General features: G+C 40.2%; 1 protein-coding gene across 1 annotated transcript in view; it reads left to right on the forward strand.

Annotated features, from left to right (window-relative positions):
* LOC106580237 (immunoglobulin kappa light chain) overlaps window positions 1–10,689 on the forward strand; it is a 32,778-nt gene extending 22,089 nt beyond the window's left edge. Inside the window, exon 4 of the mRNA XM_082966842.1 lies at window positions 9,959–10,689. Within this exon, the coding sequence (XP_082822968.1) occupies window positions 9,959–10,098 (140 nt within the window). The 3' untranslated portion in view covers window positions 10,099–10,689. The remainder of the gene's footprint in view (window positions 1–9,958) is intronic.
* Window positions 10,690–11,768: the final 1,079 nt, after the last annotated feature.

Consider the following 11,768-nt stretch of genomic DNA (forward strand, 5'->3'; position numbering starts at 1 on the left):
GAGTTTCAGGCTTGTTTTTTGAAAAATGAGCTAGAATTTGTAGTTTTTCTAAGTGGCTCCCATTTTGGCTGTAGTGTTTTCCTGCGCATGGATGAGAGCGCATTCTTTGTTGTTTATCCCCGGTAAAGACAATAACGATTCTCTGTCTTAAATTGTATGGTTTATTTATGTATTAGGGTACCTGAGGTTTGATTATAAACGTTGTTTGACTTGTTTGGAGAAGTTTATTGGTAACGTTTGGGATTCATTTTGTATGCATTTTGAATGAGGGAAATCGGTGGATTATTGAATGAAGCGTGCTTGCTAAACTGAGTTTTTCGGGACATAATGAAGGACTTAATCGAACAAAATGACAATTTGTGATGTAGTTGGGACCTTTGAGTGCCAACAGAAGAAGATCTTCAAAGGTAAGGCATTTATTACATTGCTATTTCTGACTTTCGTGGCGCACCTGCCTGGTTGTCACGTCCTGACCAGCAGAGGGTGTTGTTGTGTAGTTTTGGTCAGGACGTGGCAGAGTATGTCTGTGTATGTGTGTTCTGGGTGTTGTATCTCTATGTGGGTCTGTGTGGCTCCCGATCAGGGACAGCTGGTTATCGTTGTTCCTGATTGGGAGTCATATAATTAGGAGTATGTTTGTCACTTGGGGTTGTGGGTGGTTGTGCTAACACTGCTAGTTTTTGGTATGTAGTTAGCCTGTTGTTAGTCGTTTTTGTTCATTGTTTTTTTTCCCGTGGATACTTTGCTCTTATATATTAAAAAGATGAGTATCTACATTTCACCTGCTGCAGTTTGGTCTCTTCAACACGGCTGTAATTATGACACTGGTTGAAAAATGTTTTTCATGCTTTTGTATGAGAGGTGCTGTCCTCAGATAATCGCATGATGTGCTTTCGCCGTAAAGCCTTTTTGAAATCTGACACAGCGGCTGGATTAACAAGAAGTTAATTATTTATTTACTAACTAAGTAACCACAAAAATACATAAAAAAACAGTAGATATTGGTTACTAGCAATGATACAAAGAAAAGGTCCCTAGTAGATGAAGCCGATATGACGGCTTGATAGACAAAGGAAAGGGGTGGTGACAGAGAGCGGAAAAGACAAAATGGATTCGCTACACACAATGGATAATTATACTAATTGAAATGCTAATCCTTCACACATGAACGGTCGCTCATTCAAGAATAATTGCAATATATATATATATATTTTCGCCCGTATGTCGTTCTTGTCTCATCGTTGAAAACACTTGATCGTCCTGTAGAGTTCATCGGGGTCTCTGGTTAACTTCCCCAGAAGTCACAATGTCTTTCGTGGTTGTAGGTGGATAGAATGGATACTTCAGAGTATCATTCAGAAATGTTCCCATAGAATAGATGCTTTGGCAGGTGTCAGTATTCTCGTTCAAGGTTTGCATCATTTCTAGCTGCAGACTAGTAAATTTGTGTCATCTAGAATTTGCTCCTTCTTCTGCAGTGATCGATATTCTCAGATTTTAACAATTTCTAGTACTGTAGCCAAAACTACAGGTGTATGGTCTCTGTGGCCTATAGAATTGTAGCCATTCCAACGTGGGGACTCTGTCCCGGTGTTCTCTGACTTCTTAACCATTCGAGACGTCCGGCTTACCGTGGATCTCTTTGGCATGAAATGTACATTTTGTCACGGGTGTTTTTATACTCTGGAGTAGAAAAGGGCGGTTCCATAACGCCGACATAATAGCTATGCTCACGTGGGCGTGGCCACTGACAAGTTAATCTTTAGATGAAAATCCAGTCTCATTTAGGAAAACATCACATTACATCTTTCCACAAATAGTTTCGTGTTTAATCACATACGTTTCACAATATCTAGATGTAAACCTGACAGCTGGGAAATGTACACTTTATTAAGAGATATGTGTTTCCTGTCCTTCATGAGATCACCAAATGAAACACTCGACTTGACTGTCCCTTAAGTGTCCACGGACCATTCCCACGTTCTCAACGGTATAAATAATATTTAGTTCTCCCATTTTGGGAATTAGGAGTTTTGAACTGAGAGAAGCTCTTTGTTCTGGTAGACTCTGTCCCTCAATACTGCATGGCAGTTTCTACCAGGTATTTATGACCTGTCGTAAAGTCATAAAACTGTGGTGAAAGAGAGAGGGGGAGGTTATGATCCTCCCCCCAGGGCACATCATGACAGTCCCCTTCTGGTGGGTTGAATCTTGTGATTATCCTGCAAGTTGCAAAGCAACCTACGAACAATGACCACATGATGTCCTGGTTGTGGATCATTGTTGGGATCCCCCCTCTGGTGGTTGACCTTGTTAAGCTCTCTGAAAGCAGAGCAGTCCACCACAAGAATATGCAGTGGATGTCCGGTTGGTGATTGCAGCTGCGGTCCCCCTCTAGCGGTTTACCTTGGTACGTTTCCTGGAAGCTGCAAAGTACTACAGGAATGGTCAGGGGATGTCTGGTTGGTGATCGCCGTTGCAGTCTCCCTCTGGTGGTCGACCCGGGTAGGATTTCTGAAAATGGAACAGGTCGACACAAGGATGGGCAGTGGATGTCTGGATTGGGATCGGTGTTCCGGACCCATCGTCTGGTCGTCCAGACTGGAAGATCTGGGCAGTAACTTAGGCAGATGTTAACACACTCACAAAATATATAATTCAATTTCTTGTGGTGTTGTGGCACTATTCTGGTGTTGTGGCACTAAGTGATGGTTGTATGGGGCTTTGGTTATGGCTCTATCACTTCCTAAGTGTCTAAGGAAATGAAACAAAAAGGAATGAAAGCATAAACAAAAGATAACCATATTTTGTATATCACACCAAAACCATCTAATTGAACTGCATTCTATATACGTCCAAGGTCCTGGCAAAGTGACCCTATCATGGCATTGTCTAATGCCATATCTAGGGTTCCTAATTTGCGGTGTGTTGCTTAGGGCACTATCCCAAGTTGATAACTACATGATTAGTCTACAGCTTGAAGGCACCAGCTTTGGGCAGTCTACAGGGATCACCTATGGACCTCTGTGGAGAAACTGGTGAGTACTGTAGCTGTAGAGTCGAAAAGGCCTAAGAGTAAATGTTCAACTTTACTAAGGCTGGTATTTCGTTCGACCCCTTATGTGATGCGAGCATAAATCCTCATTAAATGTTCCGTTGTTTGCGTGCGTATATGTGTTTATAAGGGCACATGCCAAGGGAAAGAACCAAGTATCCTGGTAGGTTGCAACCTGTTCAGATTGAGTCTGACGTCATCAGATAATTTCCAGGTCAATGCCTGGAGGTCAGTAAGAATTGATGTCAACCTCCAGACATGTGTTAAGGGGACCTGTAGTATTTTTACTACACGTCAATATGTCTTACACCATTGTAGCGGTGATAGGTATGAAGGAGTCTATTTCATAGCTATGTTATCCACGGAGGAGCTAACCTCATGACGGAAGTACTCTCTAAACACTGAACCAGTCATACGCGGTGTGATTATGGTTCATGACTTCTAATAACTTTCCTCCTGAACGGAGGGTTCTATTTATTAGTGGCATGTGTGGTGACCATCAGAAGAGTGTTCTGAGATTCCCTTACACGTATTGCAATCTGAGTGACAACTAACTCCGTTGTCACTATTATCAGTAGCAATTTGACTTGTGAGGTCTCTAATCCTCTTACTGATTGTTGCTGGACTGACTGTGGTAGCATTGGCACTGGTACTCAAAGGGACCAGTTATCCTACCGGAACACATGATTAGAGCATTTTAATAGTTGTATTGTTGTTGAACCTACACATGGCCAGGCATGATTATTTTTGCCATTTGTTTTGGAGGTGGAAGTCCACTGGACTTCTTTTACGACCAGTGTGGTACACCTCAGTAATATCTTAGATGTGTTCTAAGATTATCCCCGTCTAGGGGCCTGTCTGCTCCTCACTGTTCTCATAGGAGAGTTTACAACTAAATTTGTTTTCTGCTCTGGCGTCCTCGTATGGTGTTGCACGTAGTCTCAACCCCCCCACCGGCCTCGATGAGGCTCATCATGGGTCTGGGCCCCACCAGCGGTTGGTGTTGGTATCCGAGGCACAAATGAAAAGGTCGGACCCTATGAATGAGTTGTCAGCGGCCGCGTTGTTATGAGAATGCCTGTAACCTTTCAACCAAATCTCCTGGTGTTTGTGCTTCAAAACCCTCAGTGGCTGTTAAGGCCTGTCAGTCACCACAGCGTCCGCGTGTGGCAACCTCTTCAGTACCTGCGAACTGAGACAAGGATATCTGTCTGTGATATCGCAAAGTGTTTCACCAGTGGGAGTCATCGGGTCAGTTGCTGGACTGACGCCATTAGTGTCATTGCAAGGAGTGACACAAAGGGGTCCCCCACAAAGCGGAAGATGTATCATCAGAAGCAGAGTAAACTCTGCTCATCTATGTTTTTCTTGCTGAGACGGCCACAGTGCTTGCGGAAGTGTCCGAAGAGAAAGAGAAGTTCATCTCAACTACAGTATTGCACGACTTCAAGGAGGAGGGAAATTGCTCATTCACAGAGACTGCTGGCTCGAAATCATGAAAAGAATGGTCAATCAGGTTTGCTGTTGGAATGTGTTGAGATATCGTAATATCTCCTTGGATCGGATTCTGCTCCAAGAGGTTTCGAAATGTCTTTTTCCCAAGGGTTGCTTTTGACAGATACCATTCGTGGATGATTAAGTTGCAGCTAGTGTTAGGAGAAGGCACTGTGACCATACATGGTATGTTCTCCAATCCATCAGTGGGAGTTACCGATCCATCAAGCCTGCTCCGAGTAGCAGAGGTTCAGATTCGAGGCTGGTAACATACACAGGGTGAACGAGCGATACGTCCTGGAAGTGTAGTTTCAGCATGACTCTCAATGTGAGAGGTGAGGTAGTTTTAACCAGTGTTTAGTTGGCTTCAAAGCCCTTTTGAGATCATTGAACAATGTTTGAGAGATGAGCGATATTGTCGCGCCCGACTCAATTTGCGCATGACAAGTTAAGCAGTCCTCCGGGACTGTTTCCAGGTATGGCCGTTTAGAGTGGACATATTCCCTACAAAGTGGAGTGGTCATTCGCAATGACGTTATGTGTCAAGGTGAAAACAGGTAGACTTTTCTGATTTTGAGTGGGCTTTGTTTTAGCAAAGCTTTTGACCTTTTCTTCGCAACCTTTGTATCAGAGTCCAAAGACAAAGCCTGTGGGCTTGTTTCTTTGTCAAGCGGGCCCTGGATAGGGTCTCGAGTGAGAGTGGGAGAAATTAGATTTTTAAGGATGCTAAGGGTGTTAACCTCTCTAGGGTAGGTGGCACCAAATCGTCCCACCTACGTAACAGCCAGTGTAATCCCGTGGCGCGTTATTCAAAAACCTCAGAAATGCAAAAACTTCAATTTTTCAAACATATGACTTAAGATATTTGAAAATCGCTCCACTGGATTACACTGGCTGTTGCGTAGGTGGGACGATTACGCCCCGCCTAGCCCATAGAGGTTAAAGACAAGACTCGTTAATCTAACCACACTGTCCGATTTCAAAAAGGCTTTACAACGAAAGCAAAACATTAGATTATGTCAGCAGAGTACCCAGCCAGAAATAATCAGACACCCATTTTTCAAGCTAGCATATAATGTCACATAAACCCAAACCACAGCTAAATGCAGCACTAACCTTTGATGATCTTCATCAGATGACAACCCTAGGACATTATGTTATACAATACATGCATGTTTTGTTCAATCAAGTTCATATTTATATCAAAAACCAGCTTTTTACATTAGCATGTGACTAGCATGTGACTAGCATTCCCACCAAACACTGCCGGTGAATTTACTAAATTACTCACGATAAACGTTCACAAAAAGCATAACAATTATTTTAAGAATTATAGATACAGAACTCCTCTATGCACTCGATATGTCCGATTTTAAAATAGCTTTTCGGTGAAAGCACATTTTGCAATATTCTCAGTAGATAGCCCGGCATCACAGGGCTAGCTATTTAGACACCCAGCAAATGTAGCACTCACCAAAGTCAGATTTACTATAAGAAAAATGTTATTACCTTTGCTGTCTTCGTCAGAATGCACTCCCAGGATTTCTACTTCAATAACAAATGTTGGTTTGGTTCAAAATAATCCATAGTTATATCCAAACAGCGGTGTTTTGTTCGTGCGTTCAAGACACTATCCGAAAGGGTAAATAAGGGTGACGAGCATGGCGCAATTCGTGACAAAAAAATTCTAAATATTCCATTACCGTACTTCGAAGCATGTCAACCGCTGTTTAAAATCAATTTTTATGCCATTTTTCTCATAAAAAAGCGATAATATTCCGACCCGGAATCTGCGTTTAGGTAAACAGACGAAAGAAAATAAAGCATTCGGTCGACTCGGGCACGCGCCTAAGCCCATAGTACTCTGATCGGCCACTTGCCAAAAGCGATAATGTGTTTCAGCCAGAGGCTGCCTCGATATTGTTCAGCTTTTTCCCGGGCTCTGAGAGCCTATGGGAGCCGTAGGAAGTGTCACGTTAGAGCAAAGATCCTCAGTCTTCAATAAAAAGAGCCAAGATGAAACACAACTTCTCAGACAGGCCACTTCCTGCATGGAATCTTCTCAGGTTTTGGCCTGCCATTTGAGTTCTGTTATACTCACAGACACCATTCAAACAGTTTTAGAAACGTTAGGGTGTTTTCTATCCAAAGCCAATAATTATATGCATATTCTAGTTACTGGGCAGGAGTAGTAACCAGATTAAATCGGGTACGTTTTTTATCCGGCCGTGTCAATACTGCCCCCTAGCCCTAACAGGTTAATTCCTGCGGACCTGGTGTCTGGCAATTCCCTGTCTAGTCCTTGTGACTTATCTTTTACCCTTTTCTCAAATTTTTCTCTCTTTCTAGAGAACATTGATCTACGTTTTGATTGTCCTTTAACCCTTTGTTACACTTGTGTTCTGACACTTTTTGTGGGTTGGGTGCAGGAACGTAGCGAACCGGTCAATTGTAGAGCGGTAATCGTTTCGATGGCGATGTACTTTACAGTTATTTCGACCGCAGAGGTTATTGTATTCGTGGTTTCATGGTAAAAAACCGTTGTTGTGCTTCATCTCTCAACGCTCCAATACCTGATAATGCACCCTCTAACTGGAATGAGTGCTCCTGATCAAACTTCAAAACCGAGTTGTCAAGGCTCTTAGTGTTGCGAGCATTTGATGCCTCAAAAGCTGTGTTTGCAAGCTCTCTGAGTTATAAGATAGGCAAGCCAACATGGGCTGTAAGGCCTAAGTAGGTAATGGTGGGATACATGTTCGACAGAAACATTTGTTTGAACGGTAAAAACTCTTCCATATTACTTCCATATTGCCAAGAGGAGAAGACTGAGGGACACATGAGGGAGGCAAAGTCTGAAACCATCTATCGTCTTCACTCCTTTGAGTACCGGACTCCAGTTGCTTGGTTGGGTAGTCACGCTGTAGTGCGTGGCCGTTCTGGAATTCCACCAGATTGTACCTAAGGGTGGTATTCTGCTGCATTGCGGAGTCCACTTGAGCACTTAGAGTACTGATTTTGGACACGTGAGTGTCGCACTTGCTCCTTTTGGTCTCATACTTATCTGTCATGGTTTGCAGATAGAGGTATTGAGTACTGTGCGAGAGATGAGATTTCCTCCGCTTGCTTATAAATCAATATTTCCATCTTCATCACCTGAGTTCTCTCATCATTCATTTGGTCAGCGACTTCAATAAGTTCTGCTGACCTGTCATCCAACCTAGTCATTGTGTTCATTAATAACTGATCGTCTTTGGTCTGCAGCCTTTTGAGTAGAACATTGTTACTTTGAGTAACGTTCAACAAAACTGCATGCATGTTATCAAGCTGCTCACTCCAGTTTGTAGATAAATCTGACGAGTTATCTAGTTTGGCGTGGACATCGTCATATTTAGTTTGGGCTAAATCGAGTTGTTCCTGTAGAAGGCGATTTTGTTCCTGTAGAAGACGATTTTGTTGAAGAGTTTCTGCTCGTTCGTCTTCATAAGTTTTTGCAATTACATTTAATTGTTCCATTTTTAAACGCAGTTCATAGCTAGCTAAATGTATCCCTTTTCTGCATTTGTCATCAGTTTCCCGGTTCTCTTCACCTGTCCCTTTATGTCTACCAATTCCTGCTCGTGCTTCAGCTGCGCACTACGGTATTGGACCGATGCCAATCTCGGATGGCAAGACATCCGGGCTAAACTGGAGAGAACCTTTACAAGGCCTGTGCCCGAAGGTTGATTTTGGAGAGCGTTTGTCGCGATTTCTATTGTTTTTCCGCTAATGGCAAAGTTAGGGTTGGTATCGCTGCTGAGGTCAGAGATCAATCATCTTATGGGTGAGGGTTCACTAATTAGCGGGGGAGTGGGGACCACTCGCTCTGATAGCTTGCACATTATTAGAACATTTTAGAGGAGAAAAAAATTCAATAGTTCCTATTTTTCCAAAGTTTGGTTTTGGAATACATTGGAAACTTCAAAGACAATTTTATTATATTTATAGATGTTAATGAACCATCAGTACTGTATCAGTAATGTGGGAGTTGGACGTGAATTAATTTGCAAAGGCATATTGATTTGGTTAATCAATGATAATGATTAATCATACCTTTTATAGGCAAGTGGGAGTTCAACTTTAATTAACCTGAGAAGTTGGTTCATCTAGGTTATTATGGGAATGTTTAAAATGTCTAATTTAAATGGAAGAACCTGCACATTTTACTTATTAATCAATGTTAAAAACTCTTAAGGATTTGTCCCTTTTTTTTTTTTTTTCACCTAAAATGACATACCCAAATCTAACTGCCTGTAGCCCAGAAGAAAGGATATGCATACTCTTGGTACCATTTGAAAGGAAACACTTTGAAGTTTGTGGTAATTTGAAAGGAATGTAGGGGAATATAACACAATAGATCTGGTAAATGATAATACAAAGAAAAAAACAACTGTTCTTTTGCATTTTTTGTACCATCATCTTGGAAATGCAAGAGAAAGGTCAAAATGTATTATTCCAGCCCAGCTGCAATTTAGATGTTGGCCACTAGATGGCATCAGTGTATGTGCAACGTTTTAGACTGATCCAATGAACCATTGCATTTCCCTTCGAAATATTGTATCAAGACTGCCCAAATGTGACTAATTTGTTTAGAAATAACTTTTCATGTTCAAAATTGTGCACTCTCCTCAAACAATATCATGGTATTATTTCATTGTAATAGCTACTGTAAATTGGACAGCACAGTTAGATTAACAAGAATTTAAGCTTTCTGCCAGTATCAGATATGTATATGTCCTGGGAAATGTTCTTGTTAGTTACAGCCTCATGCTAATCGCATTAGCCTACGTTAGCTCAACCGTCCCGCAGAGGACCCACCAATCCTGAATATGTTTTTAAGAGTCTTCTATTGGTTTTGGAATCAATCCTCAATTGTGCACCCCAATATGTCAGACATGCTTTTAAGTTATGTACCCAGTAGGTCCCTTTGTAGGCACTGGCCTTTTAACTATCCCAAAGCCAAAGACGAGGAGGTATGGAGAGGCAGTCTTTAGTTATTATGCCCCCAGCCGTTGGAATAGCCTGCGAGAGAACCTGAGGGGGGCTGAAACTGTGGACATATTTAAAAGAGATTTTAAAACACACATTTTTAGCTTTGGGGTGCTTTTTTCATCGTTCAGTTTTTATTGTTATTCTTTTGTGTTTTATCCTCGTGTTTGTTGTGTAGTAAATATTTCAGTTTTTATTTTCATTGTTTGTATTCATTTTAACCGTGAAGCACATTGTGTTGCATTCCATGTCTGAAATGTGCTGTATAAATAAAGCTTGATTTGAAGAAGATAACGCCAAACAAAAACTAACAGAAAACAGGACTTTATTCAAATAAATTCACTGGCTAAAATCTCGGCCAATATACTCTTTTCTTTTCCCCAGATCCCTTCTCCTTCATGTGCAGTCTGAACCTGGCCTCTTTGGTTTATACAGTGATGATAGTGAAGAGCATGGTGTACTGCTGTGGGCTCTCTCTCCTGCTGCACCACAGGAACATGGGGAAGTGGACACAACACCTGTAGAAAGGATACCACCCAGTATGGATCGAGTTGTAGTAGGCTGGGAAAAACATGGATTTTACATCCCATTGAGGTCTAACATTTCATTTGTAGGCCAATTTTCTTATTTTTTTTAGCTTTATATTTAAGATGCTAAAATATTGTGAGCCATAGATTTCATGTCTTCCCTTAACTTCAACTGCCAATTACGACATGAATTGCAGAACATTTCATGTAAATTGTGTTTCCCTGCTGAAAATAAAAATGAAGCCTAATATTACACTTTTTATGATTGTGGGAGCTACCCACTGCAGACACTTGAATAAAGGTTAAGTTAAGGTTGTGTGAAAAATAAGGAAAGCAAATCTTGAAGGTAGATCCTTACGATTTAAATGTAGACTGTTTCATGAAAGTTGCCCTTGAGTATCTGTCATAGCTTAAATTAAACTTTTTACAAAATCTGTATTTGATTTATACAAAAATATTAACCTAAATATTATATTTACCGATACATTATTAAATATGTAGGGCCATTATTTCCAAATGTCCTATGTATCATTATCCAATATAACATTTAGTAACTTGTCATGTGTGTAATGAAGTGTTTTTACCCCCCAATAATTTAATTTGTGTTCTAACATATTTTATTCATTAACATGAGTAATAGAAAATACGTATTTTATATTTTCTTTGAAGAACAAAAATTAGTGCTTATTGAGCAGACAAATTGATCAATGAGTGAAAATATATATTTTTTTTTACATTGATGTTGTTTACATTGGTAGGTTTGTACGAAGAGTGACATTTTCCTTCGCTGCCTTCATGAAAGAAATGTTACAACAAACATGGCTCTGCAAAGGATTCTACATACTGTATTGGGCTGTTTTGTATGATGAAATTGTCACCATAACAGAAAAAAATAAAGTTACCTAAAACCCCCCAATTTTTTTTTATTTCTTTATTATAAGATCATCTATTCTTATTTATGAAAAGTAGATTTTATTGAATCTCTTCAGAAGCGGAAACAATAAGATCATCTCTTTTTTCAATCTGTTTGCTTCTATCTGCATGTTAAGACGCAGATGTTGAGCCTAGACTCAATAGTGGTGGGAAAATGTGGTTAATATATTTCTTTGGTTTTCTAATAAGGTGGAAACAAGATATAGCTGCATAACCACAGCTAGATCGTGTGATGAGTTGTTGGTTATTCATTTTTACATTTAGAGGTGGATAATTCTTATTCAGAGGGACTAAAACCAATAACTAACTCCTAAAAAGCTACGCAGTGGCGGTTCTAGCTTGTATGGCTCCCTGGGCGAACCCCCCCTTCAGCACCTAACAAAATAAAGCACCATTATGCACTAACTGTAATTTTTATTCTGACATTTGGAACAACACAAATAAATAATCATAATGTTTAAAACTATATAAAAAATATATACAAAAATAAAACTCATAAATATCAAAAAGAAGTAACAAAGACAAATAGAAAGAAATTGTAGAATCTAAATAAAATTAAAATAAATAATAAAATTATTACACTACCCTATTGCTAACAAAAACACACAAATAAAACTAAATTGCACAAATCCAATATCACAGAGATACACAAATAGAATAACACACTTATAAAGAAGAGAACCTGATTGTTACACTTCAAACAAGAAACACACAAACTAAATTGCACAACTAAT

The sequence above is a fragment of the Salmo salar genome, chromosome 20 (genome assembly GCF_965601325.2).
Source record: "Salmo salar chromosome 20, fSalSal1, whole genome shotgun sequence".
NCBI lineage: Eukaryota > Metazoa > Chordata > Actinopteri > Salmoniformes > Salmonidae > Salmo > Salmo salar.